At 33.8% G+C, this 21,091-nt stretch overlaps 1 protein-coding gene, 1 long non-coding RNA gene and 1 pseudogene across 3 annotated transcripts in view; 1 reads left to right on the plus strand and 2 right to left on the minus strand.

The window, feature by feature from the left end:
* LOC112661005 (uncharacterized) overlaps positions 1-3,951 on the plus strand; it is a 40,382-nt gene extending 36,431 nt beyond the window's left edge. The window contains exon 4 of the long non-coding RNA XR_007405095.1: positions 2,821-3,951. This is a non-coding gene — a long non-coding RNA (uncharacterized LOC112661005). The remainder of the gene's footprint in view (positions 1-2,820) is intronic.
* A 4,152-nt stretch (positions 3,952-8,103) lies between these two features.
* PLOD2 (procollagen-lysine,2-oxoglutarate 5-dioxygenase 2) overlaps positions 8,104-21,091 on the minus strand; it is a 94,441-nt gene continuing 81,453 nt past the window's right edge. The window contains exons 12-20 of one of the 2 annotated variants that reach the window (XM_025448799.3): positions 20,264-20,389; positions 17,839-17,980; positions 16,640-16,702; positions 15,538-15,651; positions 12,391-12,456; positions 11,235-11,339; positions 9,935-10,081; positions 9,699-9,824; positions 8,104-9,531 (exon numbers count right to left, since the gene is read on the minus strand). In XM_025448799.3, coding sequence (XP_025304584.3) covers positions 9,376-9,531; positions 9,699-9,824; positions 9,935-10,081; positions 11,235-11,339; positions 12,391-12,456; positions 15,538-15,651; positions 16,640-16,702; positions 17,839-17,980; positions 20,264-20,389 — 1,045 coding nt within the window. In that variant the 3' untranslated portion in view covers positions 8,104-9,375. The remainder of the gene's footprint in view (positions 9,532-9,698; positions 9,825-9,934; positions 10,082-11,234; positions 11,340-12,390; positions 12,457-15,537; positions 15,652-16,639; positions 16,703-17,838; positions 17,981-20,263; positions 20,390-21,091) is intronic. The other variant, XM_025448800.3, reaches the window with a different exon arrangement.
* On the minus strand, positions 17,969-18,099 carry LOC112661236 (U4 spliceosomal RNA; annotated as a pseudogene).

Here is a 21,091-nt window from a genome sequence, read left to right on the forward strand (position 1 = left end):
ATAAGGCATTGGCCAAAGCAATCACATGGCTCTACCTGTAAGTGGGAAACCTGGGAGGCATATGGATTTTCTGTGAAAAGCACATGAAACTGTCACAAAAGTAAACCATCGTTGAAGATTTAGATTCTGGGCTACAAGCATCTGAGAATGGATACCAATTAGGCATGTCACATAGACAAGTACCTTTTCTGCACTTCTTGTTCTGTACTCATTTTAGACCTTAAACAATCGTGTAACATTAGACTAAATATTTGTGAGAAAGACTGTTGAAGGATGAAACTGAAAAACAGTGCACACAACATACTTTCCAAAAATAATAGAATAATCTGACATCTTAAAGTCAAATGTCCCTAATTAGTAGATGTGATCCATCTAATCAATGGCAAGTGAGATGTGAGTTTATGCCCATTTGTCACATTCTTGTTTTGTGTGTGTGTGTTTTGTTAAAGATTTTATCTATTCATTTGAGAGAGAGAGATGGAGATAGGGAGTGGAGAGGAGAGGGAGAAGCAGACTCCCTGCTGAGCAGGGAGCTGGATTGGTCGGGCTCAATCCCAGGACCCCCGGACTATGACCTGAGCCAAAGGCAGACACAACTGACTGAGCCACCCTGGTGCCCCATGTCATATTCTTGTTTTGAAATATAATTAGATTGATTATAACTCCTGAATCTCATTGCTGTCTCCCAAGTCTTTACACACTTGAATTCACTGTGACCTTTTAAATGTCTCAGATCTGCCATATCTTAACCAATTTTAAGTAGATAATATCTCCTCCATTTTTGTATAAAAATACTGCTACCCATGTCTGCTTTATTCAATCTATTAGTTATGCAGTCAAAAAGTTTCTAAATTCTGGATTTTTCTGACATAATCTCCATCACAATTCATTTTTTTTCTTTTTTACCAGATTCATACAGGTCAATAACTCTGAAATTGCAAAGTTTTAATTCCATTATTCATCACATTTCTAGGAACACACAGACATTGAAAAATGGTGCTTGGTCAAAATCAACAAGCCACACCCAACAGCTGTGCAATCTGTAACCATGGTAACAACAGTAGTTCCAATGAAAATGCACATCAAGGCCACATCCTCCTTGGTTTCAAAATGCACTGTTTTCCATTTTCCCATTTTATAACTACTTTTCAGTTTAAATGGGATGATAAAATACAGTTTTTAGTCACTATATAAGCATGCTCTTTAAAATATTTTGTTAAAAACTGTTTTAAGATAGGTAAAACCAAATTCACACAATTCAAAATACTTACTGAAAGTCTAATACACATATGGCCACCAAGCAGGTTACTCATAAATTGATCACTCTCTGTCTCAGTCCTTCAGCATAGAAAGCTGAGGATAATAATGTTATCAATTTATTTTTACAGCATCGTAGTATATCATTCTATCCAACTTGAGGCCACCTATTTATTCCTTTATTCAAGAACAAGCTATACAATCTCTCTCAAGTCTTTACCTCACACATCCATAACCAAATTACACATTATTAAAAACAGATTTATTTATTTATTTTATTTATTTATTTATTCATGAGAGACACACAGAGAGAGGCAGAGACATAGGCAGAGGGAGAAGCAGGCTCCATGCAGGAAGCCTAATGCGGGACTCGATCCTGGGTCTCCGGGATCATGCCCTGAGTCGAAGGCAGATGCTCAACCACTGAGCCACCCAGGCATCCCAAAACAGATTTATTTTTATTTTGGGGCTGTTAAATTTAAAACTCCTTCCTATTCTCTTTAGGGATCATTTTGATTCAAATACAATGAAACCTGACATAAAACCAACTCTCTTTCCACGATTTTTTTTATTCCCCAAATGAATGAGACCATATAATGTTTGTCCTTCAGAAAGGGAGACAGAACATGAGAAACTCCTAACTCTGGGAAACGAACTAGGGGTGGTGGAAAGGGAGGAGGGCGGGGGGTGGGGGTGACTGGGTGACGGGCACTGAGGTGGGCACTTGACGGGATGAGCACTGGGTGTTATTCTATATGTTGGCAAATTGAACACCAATAAAAAATAAATTTATAATAAAAAACCCAACTCTCCATTACTTATTCACACGTAAGTGCATACTGTGCTACACTGTATGCCAGGGTCTAAAACAGAAAAGACTAAATATGGCCCAAGCCGTCTCCTCAAATTGCTGATGGCTTATTAAAGAAAATGAAAGATAAATAATCAACCCAATATATTACATGCTCAGAAAAGTAGGCTGAAATTAGAGGCAGTATAGACGATTATCCCTGTTTTGGTTACATCTATTGTGATGCAACAAACTACACAGAACTTACTGACTTAAAACAAGGTTATCTCTGTTTCTCATGGTTCTATGGGGTGATTTGGCTCAATGGGTGGATTTTTCTTAGGGAATCACATGTGTCACCTATGGAGACAGTAGCCATCTGAAGTTTCAACTGGGTTCATTATATCCAAATAATTCACACACGTAAGTGCCAAATCACACAGCGACCCAGCTACAGCTGGTAGCCAGAGTACTCATACATGGCCTCTCCATGTGGCATGGGCTTTCCACAGGATGGCACTCGTATTCTAGAGAGAGCGTCCTAAGAACGAATATTCCAAGACCACAAAGCCGCAAGGCTTTGACTCAACTTACAATGTGCAGAGCTGCTTCATGGAAGACTCACCGAGGTTCAGGGTGGAGGGAATGGGACAAAGGTATGAATCCTGCAAGTCATGGCTCATTGTTGACCATCTTTGGAGACCTGCTATCACAGGCACATCATTTAGGTTTCAATAATACATAAATATTTTTTAAATTTCCTCTTCTCTTAGTTCACAGAAGATCAATAGAGAAGCTGTCTTGGGACAATGTAAAAATCAATGAAACCTCTCTAGAGTTTGAGGAGGAGCCCCTGAATTCAGGCAAGCGGCCAGAGCCCAAGATGACCCAGTGCAAGGAAAGGAGATGGAGAGGATGTGTCGTCAACATCTGAATCCACGATGGGGATCCCTGGGTGGCTCAGCGGTTTGGCGCCTGCCTTTGGCCCAGGGCACAATCCTGGGGTCCCAGGATCGAGGCCCGCGTCGGGCTCCCTGCATGGAGTCTGCTTCTCCCTCCTCCTGTGTCTCTGCCTCTCTCTCTCTCTCTCTATCCTAAATAAATAAATCTTAAAAAAAAAAAAAAAAAAAAAAAAAAAAACACCTGAATACACGAGAGCTGGAGTAAATTAGCTCTACTTTAGTACACCTCTTTCCAACAACTTCAGCAGGAACACATTTTGTTAATCCTCAAGAGCTAAAACAGAGATTATTAACTTTCATAGTTTGTTTGAATCACTCAATTTTCATACCACGGGAGTCCTGTCCTCGTTGCTGTACTTACCAGCCCTTTGCTGATTATGAAGAAAAAAAAATTGTGATTTATCTTTGACTACCACAAAGTTTTGAAAAATATTTTCACAATGAAACTCTCTGGTACTGTCCTAACGTAAATTATTTTGTGTACTCAAAACCAATTACTATATCAGTTGTAGTTGAGTCTGATCACTTCTACACTGATTTTATTATTAGCCCTGGCCCATATGCCCTAGTGAACATAGATTAGCAGTTTACAAAGTAGGTATAGAATAGAAAACAAATTATTTCCTCAGTATTAACTGAAAATAATGCTAGCTGTCCTTCCTTCAGAAAAAGGTATCAAAAAGGTATCCTTTCTTTAAAATATTATATCAGGGACGCCTGGGTAGCTCAGAGGTTGAGCACCCGTCTGCATTCGGCTCAGGGCGTGATCCCAGGGTCCTGGGATCCAGTCCCACATCAGGCTCCCTGCGTGGAGCCTACTTCTTTTCCCTCTGCCTGTGTCTCTGCCTCTCTCTCTCTCTCCCTAGTTCTCATGAATAAATAAGTAAAATCTTTAAAAAAACTATTGTATCATGTTACTGAAATAAAAATTCCTGAAAAAAATCATGCAATGTTATCATTTTTATTCATATTAGCCCTTAAGAAAAAAATTTTGAAAGCATGTATTTTTTTAAAATTAAGATTCCTGCTTTTTGCTTAAAATGTGGAGCCTGTTATCTACATTGACCACAAGATGGGGCTGTGATGTCATAATTTGGCAAGATTTATAAAATTTAGAAACTGTAAACACAGATGAAAACAATTTAATAAAACAAAGTTTAATAAGAATCTCATGTTTCAAATATGCATATATTTTCAATTAATCAGTTATCTAATCACTGATGTTCAGCAAAAGAAAATTACACTTTAATTTGTCCATTTCTCACTTGGAAGTTACTGAGCTTTTTCAAATGCAAAATTCTACTGTGTAGATGCAAAATTATATATAATGACATGGTTTCTTTAAGGATTTTTTCTACCATTTCACATTGCATTTTTAAAAGTTGCTGAACTTAAATCAGTGTGTCTTTTAAAAGTATTTTAAAATTATTTTCTAATTAAGCAGAGAGGTGTCAATTCCTCATCACAAATTTACATAAAATTTTTCCTCTCCTTTTCCATTCTTTTTTTGTAATATAGTTCAGTTGACCCTTGAACAGCATGTTTGAACATGCATACACTCATCTGTGAGGGTTTTTTTCGATACAGTACTATAAATGTATTTTCTTTTTCTTGTGATTCCCTTAGTAACATTTGCCTTTCTCTAGCTTATCTATTGTAAGAATACAGTACATAATACATATGACAAAAGAAAAAAACATGTTAGACTTTATATTATCAGTAAGGCTCCCAATAAATAGTAGGCAATTAATAAATTTGGGGGGAGTCAAAAGTTATACATGTGTTTTCAACTATGCAGGGAATGGGGGTGGGAGGGTGGTCCGAACCTCTGCATTATTCAAGGGTCAACTGTATTTACTTTGGGGTAAAGATGATTTGAAAGAAACAATATTTTAAAAAAAGGAAAGAAACAGTATTTTGTTATTTTTTTCTTTTCTTTTATGTTATTTATAGCATGCATGATCCGTTCACCTATGAAAACTTAAGTAAACTTCAAGTTGATCATGTGTGTGCTATGTAGTGTTAAATAGGCAAAAAAATTCTTTTTAACTTTCAAAAGATTATAAAGATTCAGATTTCTTAGTTAACCATTTTTCAGTAGAGACACAGCAGCATCCCAAAATAATTGGTTACTTGATTTATTAAAAAAAAAAAAAAACAAACACCATCTCAAAAATCAGCAAAGAAGTTACACTACTACATTTTACACTACTTTTTACAAAAGTGTATTCTTATTTTAAGATTTTATTTATTTATTTGAGAGAGAGAGGGCACATGAGCAGAGAGCACAAGCAAGGGGAGCAGCAGAGGGAGAGGGAGAAGCAGCAGGAGCCTGATGAGGTGCTCTATCCCAGGACACTGGGATCACAACCCCAGCCAAAGGCAGCTGCTTAACCAACTGAGCCACCCAGGTGCCCCTACAGGAGTGTATTTTAATCTATTTTGATATATTAACAATGATACAAAAATGTAACTTAATCCTTACACTCTTTTAAAAAGCTGGAAGAGTTAAAATTTATAAAGTCCACACATTCCTAGCATGTATACTCATCTTTCCAATTTTTCTAGTTCCTTTTATTAGAATAATTAAGCTATATCATACTTGGCATTTTTAAAGCATGTCTACATATAGTTTTCTACTCTTTTCACTACTTCTTTATATTTCTCTTCAAATTTAATCCAAAATTTATTGCTATCATTAAAGAGTTTTATACATTTTTCCCTTTTTTCTTCCCCAGGGCTTTTTCTTAATAAAGAGTTATTTTAAAATAAGTCTGTAGCTCGCTATCCTGAAAGACCACAGATAAACACTGCTGCTTGACAAAGGCTGCTTTCATGAAGTCTTAAAGACTTTAATTTTCCAAAATAGTCAACATCTAGTCAAAGAGGGCTATTTGCTGAGACTCTCAACTGTGACTAAAAATTGCATTTGGCTTTTCCTGCAACTTGCAGAGATTGTTGAATAGACCACTCCATAGTCCAAATGAATAACAGGACCCAAAAATGTCATACAAGATGGACTGAAGGGCTTAGCAAGCAGAGAGGTTCATAAGTGCAGGTGACGGACAAGAAAACAGGAGTGAGGGAATATATAAAAAGATTCTGTCATTAGGATAGACAGAATGGACTCCATTTATATGGTAATAGTTCTCCTTATTTTAATTCTGTAGAAGGGTGTTTGATCTCCTAGGTAAGTTACCAACACAAGTAAATTATTAGTGTTTTTCAGATTTTCAAAAATGAGGTGGAATCAAGAAAAATAATATACTGAAATACTATTAAGTATCTATATTAAGGAAAATATTCACATTGATTCCTATGCACATTAAGAATTAGGGAGCACCTGGGTGGCTCATCAGTTGAGCGACTGCCTTTGGCTCAGGGCATGATCCCAGGATCCAGGATCGAGTCCCGCATCAGGCTCCCCATAGGGAGCCTGCTTCTCTCTTTATGTCTTTGCCTCTCTCTGTGTGTCTCTCATGAAAAAAAATAAATAAAATATCAAAAAAAATTAGGAAAAAAGCCAACATATGAGGATTTAAACATCTCTGGGAATATATGTATATACACACCTGTACCTGTAAACACAAATAGTTATTATTGATATCAATATACTTCCATTTATTCAAATTAAATTAGTTATGGGAATTCTCCTTTTCTGTTGTTTCTTTATATTAAACAATTAATACACAAATATATATCCATAGCAAAATATTTCAGTTCCACAAAGCACTAAAAATAGCAGTGATGTGATCTAGCAATTCCATTCCTGGGAGTATACCTGAAAGAAAATCATGATCTCAAAAAGCAATCTGCACCCTCATGTTTGCTCTAGCAGCATGATTTATAATAGCCAAGACATGGAAACAACCTAAGTGTTCCCTGATGGATGAATGGATAATGACAATGTGGTATGTGTGTGTGTGTGTGTGTGTGTGTGTGTGTGTACTGAATAATATATAATATTGAATATTATGCAATCTTAAAAAGGAAGGAAATACTACCATTTGTGGCTGCATGGACAAGCCTTGAGGACATTACACTAAGTGAAATAGGTCAGACAGAGAAAGACAAACACTGCATATCACTTATATGTGCAATCTTAAAAAATGAACTCACAGAAAGAGAACAGATCAGATGTTGCCAGAGCTGAGTGGCTTTAAGGGACCATTTTCTTCATCTGTCCAATCCTGTTTGCCACCTTTTAAATTTGCTAGTCTACCTATGGGAATTGTTTACACTCTCCCTAATAACTATGAACCATTCTTTTTAAAAGTACATTTCATATCATGTCATGAAACCTGGGATAAAAGGGAAGACAAAATGCTCAGTTGGCTGCCTTGATCCATTTTCTGAAGACACAGCATAAGATTAAAGTAGTTACTACAGGCTGCCATGCACGTGAACCACAACTGAAAAGAACGAGCAACGAGCAGACGTCTTTCCTCTGAAGTGTATCACATGGACATTATGCTGCCTTGCACTGGTAGACTCTTTAAACGACCAGAGTCTGCTCACACTGGCTGGCATCCGTGACATATCAGCTGTTACGTATTTATAATACCATCCTGACGTATAGTAATAGAATTAAGAAATAATGAATAACGTGTCTCTTCAACAAAGTTGATGGGCTATAGGAATTTACTTCAAGTATTAAGTGTCACCAAGGAAAAGAGGTAGAACCCAACTTCCTTATTTCCTAAATCCATCTTCCAGTAATTATAATCTTGATCATCACTACATCCTCAGTCCTAGAACAGTGCATGGCCCATGGTGGGGACTTGGAAAACACCACTGAGCAGATAAATATATATTTAACAGATAGATAAATAGATAAATATATATTGAAGAAATGTTTTGTCTCTATTTCTTCACTTGTAAAATAAATTAGACAATCCCTAGTCATGAGATTGAAGGTATCATAATTCAATTCATTTGTCAATAAGTAGAGTTTTCATTAAGTTATAATATCAGTAAATGTACCAACCAAAATGAAAAAATCATAGCCTATTATATCCAGACATTCCTTTAGGATACTCCATCATACATTCTCTTCTAAAGATAAATCACCAATAATAAAGAGACCAACAGAAATTTATTTTAAATTATTTTATTTTTCATAATCTTCTAACACACAGTGTTAGAAAAATGAATTTTGGCACCATGACTTAGAACTTTTTTTTCAAGTTTAACCTTTAAATTAAAAACAGTAGCTACAATAAGTATATTTAAACCTCACTCAGAGAAATGGTGAAAAATCAAGTCACAAATTTTTTGTGCTGGGGAATTTTTTTAAAAAATGGAATTAAGAAAGGGTAACAAAAAGAGTAAGAAGGATAAAATGCAGACTATGCTGGAGAGACAAAAAGGTAAATAACCCTCCTGTCTAAGAAGGGAGACAAAGGGCAAAGAGAAGAAGAAAGGCTCACCAACTTTATTTTCCTGATATAAAATTCAAGTACTTAACAATGTTTTTTTAAAAATCGTAAAATGCTACTACTAACCTCATGAAATTTTCTTTTTCCTCATTATTTTCTAGAATTAAAATCAAAAGTCTGTTTTGACTTAAGGACACTTGCTGATCTTAAGTTGATATTTGATATACTTTACAAAATGGAAAGGCTTAAAAGCTTTCCTAAATCTAATACCTACTCAATATAATCCACCTTGGAAAACTCATCTGAGGGAATATAGGGTTTGATTTCTAATACAAATGTAACAAACAATCTAACGATCTAAACAAAACTATTTTCAACTGGCTCTCCGCACCTTAGTTGTATCCTGTACTAAGTTTCTTGAGGAAAAACATTGTGTAATATTTATTGTTCTTTGTATCCCTTCAGTAATTACTATAAAAAGTACCTGTATAGGTCATCAAAAAGGTACCGACACAATTAGTTGCATACAAATTCAGTCATAGCTCCAGTTTTCCAATGTTTCAAAAATTGTCAATTTTCACTTACACTCATTTTGTTGACATGTTGATAAATAACATTCTTCCTAAGCATTTTAAATAATAAAATATCACTAGTCTCTTGTCACTAGTACATTTGTAGCTGAATATTGTATCAATTGAAACACAAATTCAGAAAATTGTCATTATTCTCAGAGACAATAAGGCATAGAAATAAATATTTGCTTTTACTTTTTCTTTCTTTTCTTCTTCGATCTGTGTTTTAAGGCTCAGAGCAGACATTAAGAAATATCAAACAATTTTTTTTTTACAAAAAGTTATTCGAATGTTTGGCCCAAAGTGAAGTTGTTCTTTTGAAGTTATTTAAATATTCCTCTCATCTTCTCAAGCACAACTTCAAAGACATGTTCATCCATTCCAAAGAAAATTCAATGCAATGAAAAGTAAATAAGTTATGGATCTATAAATGATACTGCAATGTATCTCGTTCCATTCTTCACAGGAAGTCCTTCATGCAAATGTGTGAGTCTCCCTGGATGCATGAAGCTCCAGCCTTTTCTGGGTGATTCAATAGAGCAATTGTACCTTAGAAATTTGCATCCGCCTCCCTAAAAGAGATGGAACAAATAAATGTATCGCTTATAATATTTAATTTTAATCAGTGGAAAATTCAAATTATCCCATTTAAGCAGAATCTTCAAAAAAAATAAGGCAACGGCCTTTTCATAATGATATATTTCTTTTACAAAATGTAAAAAATAAAAGCCGTAATTACCTGAAAATCTTCTCCCACATTATTGAGTGCAATGTTGATGGTAAATGTAGAAGCGTCATGATGAGGGCGAAGGGAACGCTGTCTTTCAGGGGAATATTTTACTACAAAATTCAATAGCGCAAACCCCTAAAAAAAGCAAAGTAAACCAATGGATTCACTTATCAATAAAAATATAAAATAGCACATTTGTGTAAAAACTAGTAGGAGGTAGACAGGGGTAATGGGAGGATAACTACCTTCGTATAATAACCTGCAAAGACCTTCAGCGTAACGGGTGCAATAAACTCCCGGATAAAATGAAGCCATACATTCTCCAAATCAATTTGCTTCATGTGGATATCATCAGTTGGGACATTTTCATAACCACCAGATATACGGCTATCCTAGAAACAGCATTAATGATGTCATAAAGTGTGGTCCACATGCAATTCACATTTATATTACCTTGGAATTTTTTTTTCAACTGCAAGATCATAATAGACCATAAAAGTAACAGTTGTTCAATTATGTGTACCATCTGCTTTAGTTGCAAAACTATCAAAATAACTTAGATAACATGGCTTTGCAAATGTATCAATGATGAAACAAAATGTTGTAGAGTCAGTAGACTCCTTTCTTACTTGCTTAATATACATGTTAGCTCTGACTATAAAGTAAATAAAACACATCGCCAAAGCCTTCCTGTGCCTCCTGAAAAATTAGTTTTTTACAGTAACCCTTCAGACGATCTTTGCTACCCAATGGACAAAGATTCTGCTTGACTGCCCTTTGGATCCCCTACCCACCGACAACAAGCTTTCCCTGCTATGTTCCCCACTTTAATTTTATGATACCCAAAGTCCTTCCATGATTGCTTTTTATCATCCTACAAGCTGCTGACTTCACGTTCTTCCTCATACTTTGAACTTCCGTCTCTCTGGTCAGCTAACTAGCTGGGGTATGAAGTTGAGCAGAGGCAGTAATATTCCAGAGTATTCCCTAGAATTCCTTGGTATTGTTAAGGAGGAGCATATGTGGATTCTCAGAGGAAAAGAAAAACATTGAACCACCAACAGCAATACTTCCTGCCAAGTCTTTGACACTGAATATAAATACAAAACTAATTACACCAATGGCATTCAAACAGATTTCTTCTTCCAAAGTTTACAAACACACAAAAACTTTGGCAGTCAACCAGATAAACTTTGTCTTGGTACTTTCACTATAGCTCACTGTGAAAATGCAGAGAATAAAAAGTGGCCCTGGAGAAGACCAATACCACAAAATAAATGGACATATATTGCCTTACCATTCAGCCTGGAGAAACCGACCTGTGGAAACCATCCAGTGTAATTATATACGTAAATGAGAAAATGAGACCAGATAGATTAAATGCTACCAGAGTTCCCCTGACAGCCTTGGCTAGTCCCTGTAGTTAGGTCTAGGAGTCAGAGATACAGGACAAAACAGATAAATCCCCTCTAAATTCTCTAAATATCTATCCCTGCTCCTATCCCACATACACATTACAGTTCTCTGTGTGAAATTACAACTTACATGATGCTTGCCCCCAGACCACTGGCCATAATGCTCCATTTCTTCCACCAGTTCATCACAGGCTTTTTCAGAAAAGATGGGAAACCAAAAGACATCGGGACAAGGCTATAAAACAAGGCATCAACATTAAGAGAATAATACTCCATGTTTTTTAACTAACCAATGGCATTTCAAAAGTAACAGGATGGAATTATTCAATATTCATCTCGCTTAGATGCCTTTTTAAGAAGTTTGCCCAATATTACTGACATTATTGTTATAAATAATAGCTTTTTTTTTTAATGCTAAGACTTTTTTTCTTTTTTGCATTTAAACACCCGTAAAATCAAGGCATCTTTTAGACTCACATTTGAGCAAGCAGCCACCGTGATGTAGCTGTAACACTACAGTGTATATGTACTGGGCAAATTTTCCTTTGTCTCACCTTCTGTGTCTCACCTCACACACTATATATCTCTGTGTGTGCAAGTACACGCACACATGTAGCTTGGTGTTGCACTTGAGCTGACTTGCCCTATTTAAAATTACTTACTTCACGATTTGCCATTGAAATGAAAGTTATTATGCATACAGTGCTCTATGACATATGCTAACATAGTAAGTCTTGATACCTTGAGAAGTCTAAAATAGCTCTGTCAATATGTATAAAATAAATGGCAGTATTCTTATTTTTTCTCACAGTACACAAAATAACAGAGGATCTCAGAACTAAAGAGGCCTTACATTCTCTGAAATAAAGTATTAGTAATAGTTTGGAACACTAATCTAAAATAGTTCATTTTTTTAAAAAACATCTTTGAGAAGATTCTTGAAGTTCAATTTCTTTCAGAGATAAGCTTTTATTGAATAAGGCCTACACCAAAGATTTGCCAGTTTCCTTATTTTTAGTGATTTGAGATAGCTACAACATTTGGAAGCATGCCAAAACAAAAGGCATGCTCTTAAAATTATTGTTCATCTCCATGTTCTACATTTTTACAACTATATAACCCTTAAGGCTATAAAATTTGTAATTAAGCTGCATGATTTTTACATAAAAGATGGTTTTCTCCACTTTCACAACATCCTCTGCTAAAGCAATATTGCATTAACATTGTTCCCTTATGAAAAACAAGGCAAAAGTGCTCTATACATCATAGTAATTATTAATACAAACCTGTTCAACTATATTTTCAGTGAAAATCTTTGAATAATCACGGTTTATATATTTTTCCTTCCAGTCCTACCAAAAAAAAAATAAATAAAAAATCAATTGCACAGATTAAAGCAAGTATCTTTTTATAAATAATAGAAAATCCAAAGTTTATCCATTTCAGAAATTGCTCAATTTATAAATGACTCTGTACTGGACAAAAAGGAATTTTCAGGAACCATAGTTTTTTTAATACATATTCTTATTCTGCATATGCTCACATCATTCTATGAAACATCAAATTTTTATTTATGAAGTTTTTTTTATTTTTTTATTTTTTATTTCTTATTTTTTTTATTTTTTAATTTTTATTTATTTATGATAGAGAGATAAGGAGAGAGGCAGAGACATAGGCAGAGGGAGAAGCAGGCTCCATGCACCGGGAGCCCGACGTGGGATTCAATCCCGGGTCTCCAGGATGGCGCCCTGGGCCAAAGGCAGGCGCTAAACCACTGCGCTACCCAGGAATCCCCTATTTATGAAGTTTTATACCTCAAGATTTTAAAATTTGAATAATCTTATAGCAATTAGATTTACATGCTTTAGTCTATGCATATACACAGGGATAGGTAAATATGTGCCTAGAAGTTAATGATAAAGAACAAAATCCTACCAACTAATATTAGTAAAAATTAGCAAATTAATAAACTAGGGTCTTACTTATATATACTTTAATAGTGAATTACTCCAAAATAATTTTGATTTTTTAGAATTATTTCAAATTTTTCTCTTCACTTCAGTTTTAAATATGTGTCAAAGAATGATCTTGGGTTACTAACACTTTCTTTTAATTATTGAAAGTAAGGTATAGAACCATACGTTGAGGAATAGCTTCTCTTCATGTTAATTCAGAAACCTAATTCTTCTCTTTGACTAATTTCTGATACATAAACCACATACTAAGATATCTTAATTTTTTTAAAAAAAAGATACCTCAATTTTTGTCAACATCAGCTAAGGAATCCTTTTCCTGGGTTAAATGTTTTATTTAAAAACCACATATTTAGAGGGTATATTAAATATGGAGTGATTTAATATCAAAAAAGATCTCTTCTTAAATATATTTAGACATGTTTAACAAAATTTTTAATTTTCTCTTTACAAAGTACAAACAGGGAGCCAGCAGGGAAGAACTGAGGTATAGACTTAAAATAATTACAAACAAAATATGTTTCAGAAAATATTTTCTGAAATATATCTTTTGAGGTCAGATTTCATAGAGGCCTTGGTAATTTAAATGCCATTCTTAGTTTTGCACATCTCTGCTTATATGTAGCTCAGATATTTTTGATATGGAAGAACCAGTTATCTTCAAATTCTTTAATAAATTTCATTTATATGTAGTATGTAATTATAAGAATCAAATTACTATATTATCTCATTAATCCCTTCAATATTGATTAGTTCTCTGATTCCAAAATAAGGTGGGAAATTTTTTTTTAATATATTTTTTTAAATTTTTATTTATTTATGATAGTCACAGAGAGAGAGAGAGAGAGAGAGAGAGAGAGGCAGAGACACAGGCAGAGGGAGAAGCAGGCTCCATGCACCGGGAGCCCGATGTGGGATTCGATCCCGGGTCTCCAGGATCCCGCCCTGGGCCAAAGGCAGGCGCCAAACCGCTGCGCCACCCAGGGATTTCCCCAAGGTGGGAAATTTAAAAAAAAAAAAAGTCATTCATAACATTTCAGAATCTTTAAGTTTTTTTTCTATCTATCATTATTGATTTTAAGTAAAAGGAAAAAGAACCCCAAGATCTTACATTAAGGCATTAACTTCTCATTTTAGGCTACCTTTCAAATATCATTGAACAAACTGTGACTTTACTCATTTCTAAGTTCTCACAATGGGACAATCATCAAAAGTCATTAGTTAAATTTCAACTCGAAATCCCTCAGGAAGCATACTGATAAGGCTAATTTACCAAAAACAAGACGAAGCCATGGAAAGGAAAGCAGTTCCTACTTACTTCTCATGTTTTCATTTCATATTCTCCTTAGATATGAATTCTGACACAAAAGTCTATAATTCAGGATATAATTTGGGATATTTTTTTCAGGAACTAATATTACCCAAGAAACAAAATAATTCTATTCCTCAAAATAACCCAGAGAGACTCAAGTGTCAAAGTAAAATATGTAATTCCACCCTCACCATTTTAAAAAGCCTTTTTAATTATACTCCTGTGAAAGTTGAAGATATGTAGCTAAAATGAAATGAAAGTACTTTTAAAATACAAAAATGTCAAAAGATATTCTTCTTCTACCCAACAGAGTCTTCAGAGACCATTAAAATTTACTATCCTGGATGTCAACTACTCCTACAAAATAAAGGACAATTCTGATCAGGTGGATTGAGTCTTTGTAATTTAAAACTCTTATTAACGACGAGGGGAAAACCCCAACAGTAGCATTACAGAGATGATTACTAAAGGGAGTATTTTCTCTTGAATATACGTTTTAAGTTGACTGAAGAAACAGGCTCCAGTAAAACAAAAAAGGAGTGAATGAATTCCTGTATGATTCAAATCTTTAAGATAAGAAATAATTTTAGAGTTAGAAGAAAATAATTTCTTCAACTTCAGACTTTCTAAATATGCTGAATCCACTTACTCTGTAATCTTTTCTGGGTGTCTCTGGTGTGTACATTAACCAAATTGTTATACAAAAAATAAAATGATAAAATAAAACGTATTTTCCCAAACTAATTTTGTGAATTCTTTTCTTGAAAATTAAAACATAATATTGTCATAGGTGAGCTACTTGTAAACAGTTTTTCTCAAACCATAATTATAATTTTTATATGCTTTTAAATATATAAAAAGAAACATTGAGAGAAATCATAGACTTAGAATTCCTTTCCCCACACCTAATATATGTCTTAATTTAAAAAAAATGTCTTGGTCAAGAAATATATCTTTTAAAGAAGAATATAAATAATAGTATTTTAAATTATATTATTTTTTAAAGACAATTATATTTCTTAAGCTGTTTTTTAAACTTAAACTTTTTTAAAGACTCTTATCACATTTTTTCCTATTATTAATCCACTTGATTTACATCTATTTATAGTTATAGGAAAAAAAGAAATAAATGAGTACGAAATACATACCACAGGATTTTCAAAAATCTGCCAGAGGTCATTGTTATAATGGGAAGTATTGTAATTAGCAGTTGATAAAAGTCTTCCAAATTCATGTCTATTAGAAATGTACATAAACACACCCTATGTGCCAAAAAATAATAGTATTAACAATCCTAGAGGAAAATACAAGAAAATACACTTAACCATAGGACAAATATGTAGGAGATATTCAACTTTTTTATCTTATTCCTGAACATGCATTTTTATTTTTCATATGAAACATGCATGATTTAACATAAAAGAAATAAATTTTTTATTAATTATGTATTCAAACAGCAAACAAAACTAATTGGTAGCACTGACACTCAACTGAAAAAAAGAAGAAGAATGACTGTTTTTGTCCCTTTCTCATTGATCCTAGATGTAGACATCAGGGGGAAAAAATCCTGTTTGAAAGCAGAAATATTTTTGAGACACCAAAGTGCAATGAATTGTACCTCTTTTGGCTTCCTTCCCTTTCAAAGAAAACGTCACATTTTTAAACAAGAATTCAAATGTCAATATTATTTCATCAGACTGTATCATTATTTTTATTGTCTTGATGTTTAAAAACTGAACACAGAAATTACTTGTTCATTAAAGGCAGCTAAAGAAAACCAGTCTTATATCCTTGCCCAAACCAAATAAATATGGCAAACACCACTATGGTGAGTTTGTTTCTTTTTGTACCTGTTTTAATGGTAAAAAGGGTTAGTTATTAATAAAAAATTATAATAATGAAGAGTACCCAAATCTCATTTTAATCAAGATGTACGTTATATTTACTCCTACTTCTTCTCTCCCTTAAACAAAGCAAAACTAGAAAAACTAGTGAAAGGGTTTTGGCTTTAACTTTCTCTCTCATTCATCAACCACCAAATGATGTAAATCAGCTCAAAGAACTGGGCTGAATTTCACATAATGCCCACCCCCAACACACAAAACATACACACACATACACAAATTAAGAACCAATTTTACCGTGCTAAATGGAAAGACGACTCTTAAAGAAATTTTACTGCTAGGCAAAATACAGTATCTAATATTAATTAAATAAACAAAAATAAATAAAAATAAATAAAAATAACACCTTTGGGGGGCTGAGCATTTGGAATGTTTCCGGAGTAGGGGAGTCTTTTTCCCTTTGTAAAGTCTAAAATGAAGAGAAGCATTGGGTAAGTTGACCTGCACACCCACACTCTCTCAGGTATTCTTAGGTAAATAACATTAGCAGCCCTTGATCAAAAGCTGACATTCTGAAATGTCCTTCATGGACAACATGCATAACAAGCAAAGCTTATAGTGCACACAAAGAAACAACTCCAGCTCTTTCATTTTTTTTTTGTCAAACATAAATCCAAGCTCATTCCTTAGTAGAATTTTCATTAGACACAAAATTAAGACAAAGGAAAAAATGTGTAAGAGAGGCCATTCCAGGATGCGCTGTTGAGTCAAATTAGCAGAACATGAGCACATATTACGATCACGAGTACTGACGATACTCAATATAACAGTGCACACAGGTTTGTGGGAAGAACAAATATACTCAAACAATACATGCCTTATTGCACTAGAAAAAAATACTTGCCAACTTTTCTGATTTTCCCCAAATCACATTTGCTTATATAAATTTGAGTAAAATAACCTAGTCATTTTAAAATAGAAAACTATGTAAACGTGTTTTAAAACATTTACACATTTTGAAAAACAGACTACTTTCTACAATCACTGAACTTTTATAATGAAAGTACATTTGTAGAATAGCAATGAATCATTGCTTTTCACACATGAAATATACTACATATCACCATCCTTCTCTTAGTGTAGTGCTAAGGAAATGCTTTGAGGAGTGTATGTAGTTTATAATGATAAAGAGAATAATGGACATTGATTTCAGAACAAAAATGTGTTCTTAAATGTGTAAGTGATTTTTTCACCCAGGCTTTATCTAATTAATTTTAATTAGGTCAGTTTTACACTACAAAATTTCAAGTGGAAGTGAAGATGAATTATTAAACATGTAAAGCTGACTTGTAACAAATCCATATTTATGACTGAAATTTTGCTGGTGCTTATGAATTAGCCTAAGCATGGACCTAACATTTTCCAAACTGTTTCTACAGGTAAATGTACACATTATTGCTCCCAATTTTTCAATACAGAACCAAAAAAATTGGCTAGTACTTACAAATTAGAAAGAAAAGGGGCATCAAAACACAATGACACATCCACTGGTAAAGCAAGCCATTTTATAAGAACATTCAAGCAAGCCAACATTGTATACCCTACCATTTCTCTAGCATTTCGGCAGAGAGCCATATCAGGATCCAATTTATCACGAACAAAATAGTTCCTTTCATTCATCTCTGATCGAAGCGTCTTTCCCTTAATTAAGTACACATTAGCCATGTATGGGACATTCCATATCCCTCTGAAAGTAAAGACAAGACATTCCAAAATACCACAAATAAAAAATATTTTAAGGTTTATTAGCAACAATCGCGCCTCGGATAAACCTCATTGGCTATGATACTGCCACTGCGCAAAGCTATTTTAAGGTTTATTTTTATGTTTTTAAAACAAAGGCCTTGTATGTTTTTAAATTTTGTATATATAAATCATTGAATCAAATTGCTGCAAACGCAAACACATGTAGTGACATTTAACATACTTACACACACATATATGACCATCACCTGCTACACACTACCTTTTTGTGTAATAAATCACTATCTCCCTACATAAACTTTATTATAGGGTTGGTATCTTCTCAGCATGTTGGCAGTAATCCTTCATCTCATTATTGTAGTTAGAATATAATATTCTATTGTACAAAAAGTGTTTCCATTTAGGATTAAGCAGTTTGATAGCAAAAATAGTCACATACAACCTAGTATACTACAACTAGCTCACACTGGCTCCTCAGAGCACTTAGCTTCACTTTCCAAGTCTATACTCGGTGACTTCACATTCGAAGCTTGAAATCAGCCATGGCAGAAGCATTTATACCACAGAAATTAGTAAACACTACAAATCAGGGTGTCCCTCAAGCCCAAGATCCAGTTGTTTGACCTTTACCAGCATACCACTACATACAGCATAAAATTCCCCTAAAATATGTTCTCTTGAAATTCACTAAGCCAACTCAAATTTCTCGAGAAAGATTAGATAGGAATAAATAAATAGCTAGAAGTAACATGAGCATTGGGAGATACTTTATTTTGTCCTTCATCCTTTCCCACATTTGTCTTCTCACTCTGCACATGACTCATTTCCTAAGAATAGCAAGTAAGGTTTCAGCCTAAAGGCATATGCCTATCGCTTTTAGAGAACAGAAAGGAAAGATTTTGACAAAGGAAATGTAGTTAGATATTAAAAGGAATGTGATTTCATTTTGTTTTGCTAGATGAACCTCAAAGGAAATAGCCATAAAAGATACACAATGTGTCATCTGAATTCAGAAATTTATCACTGGCAGTATGGAGTGTCTCAGTTTTGAAGAAACAAACACACACGTACACACCTGCGTACATACATGTCATAAGATGTCATTCCTTCATGTAGCTTTTGGACATGAAGTACATTCTTGTATTAACTAGATCAAAAGCCTCTCACATATTTTTTTCCTTGCACTTTAAACAACTGTGACAGGAGGCTGTACAAAGTATTACCACTGCCTAAAGCAACTTAAATTAAATATAAATTTTCTATTCTACTTCTGGAAACCCTTATTTCTGCTATACCCACAGACAATATCAGGCATTTGGTCTATACAAATCATCCCAGAGACAATAAAAGTACTTTGAAAAAACAGTATGATCTGAAGAGTGTTTTCTCAGCTATCATGCTTAATTACAGCTAACAGTAGCTTTTATCATATTTATATTATTCAAATTTACTATTTTCACAAGCAAAACACCTTTTTAATACTCAACTGTTCAACAAAAAGTGTGTGGGGCTTCTATTCTAAATTTAGGGGCACATATCTTTAGTCATGAGAAAATGTTTTCCCTTTTTAACTGATATATCTGCAAAATTAGGCAAAGCATTTAACATCTCGGTCACTGCTCCATCATCTGTATGAAGAAAGAGGATAACATTCCACTCTATTACTACCTAAACACTACATCAATTGTGATTAGTTTTTATTCTAAAAAAAAATATCAACTGTTATCTCTGAAATAAATATCAATTATGAACACACTTTGTAGCAAGTATATTCTTTTCAAACTCTGGAAATGGAAATCAGATACCGGTGAAGAAACTGATCTTGAAGCAGAATATTAGCTATTTCACACAGAAAACTCTTGCAATAGGAAATGTTGGAAAGTTATAGCCTTTGGTTATTGTTTTTGTTTGTTTATTGTAAATTTGAAAGGCTATCAAAACAACTTTCATCCCAGGCACTAAATTAGCTAAACGAAATTCCTTTTCTAAACTTAACTAAATAATATTAGCCTTCTGACAACCATCTGATGGCTACACATACCTACCGTGTAGCATCTCTTGTATTTTGCACAATAGTAAGTTTGCTCCTGAGAAGATTCAGGACTTCAAAAACGGACCTTTGTAGTATTAGTTTTACTAGTATTTCAGGATTCCAAGTGATCTCCAGGTTTTTGGATTTCCATTAATCATGAAGAAAAGGTAATGTTAATAAGACCACATAAGATTATGTGGCACTTTACATTACAAGATTGATCAAGTAACTTACACTCTATTCCCTTGAACAATATCCACATAATCTTCAGATCGAGCATAGTATCCATCAGGACTTAAGGCTCCCCAGAAGTTGGACCACAGCTTTCCATGACGAGTTACAAGAGGAGCAATGATCTTTCTAAAGACAGAATGAGAGAAAAATAAATCCACGTGATTATTTATTTTTAAATTACCACAGAATTATGTGTTTTGGACTTAGCATGGCACATACAACACTACAGTTCATTTAATACATATGTAGTGAATCCAAAATCCTAAAAGTAAAATAAAAGAGAAACAGGAATTTCTTTCCACTTTTTCTTAAATAAGCATATTGCTAATTTTCAATGATGTTTCTTAAAAAGAGTAACAAAAAAAGGCACAATAATTGAAAGTGCTAATGAAAGTATAAAAATGACTTTTAAAAGTACCTAACTATATTCGAATAACTCAAACTACCTTAATTATTTATTTTAAGTATTTCAGAAATTATACAAAACGAAATCAAATATTTTCATTGTCATTGAGAATACATAAAAATCCCTGGTGCATTGAAGTATCCAATAAATATCTGTTGAATAAAAAAATGAATTAAGATGAGCTGAGATATTTGTAAATAAGCCAGTTTTCCTAAAGTTAAGTCCTGAATTACTTTAAAGTATGTTTCCTTTTTTTTTTTTAAATTTTTAAAATGGGTTGTGCTAGCCCTGGCAACACTGGACATTCTTCTGGTCCTTCAACTATTTAAAAAAACAAAATAAAGGGTAATTGCCATAGCACTCTGTCTGACTACCTACCAGGAAAGTAGTCCCTTTGAGACAAGCACACGTTACAAATTCAA

The sequence above is a fragment of the Canis lupus genome, chromosome 23 (assembly GCF_003254725.2).
Source record: "Canis lupus dingo isolate Sandy chromosome 23, ASM325472v2, whole genome shotgun sequence".
In the NCBI taxonomy this organism is placed as follows: Eukaryota; Metazoa; Chordata; class Mammalia; order Carnivora; family Canidae; genus Canis; species Canis lupus.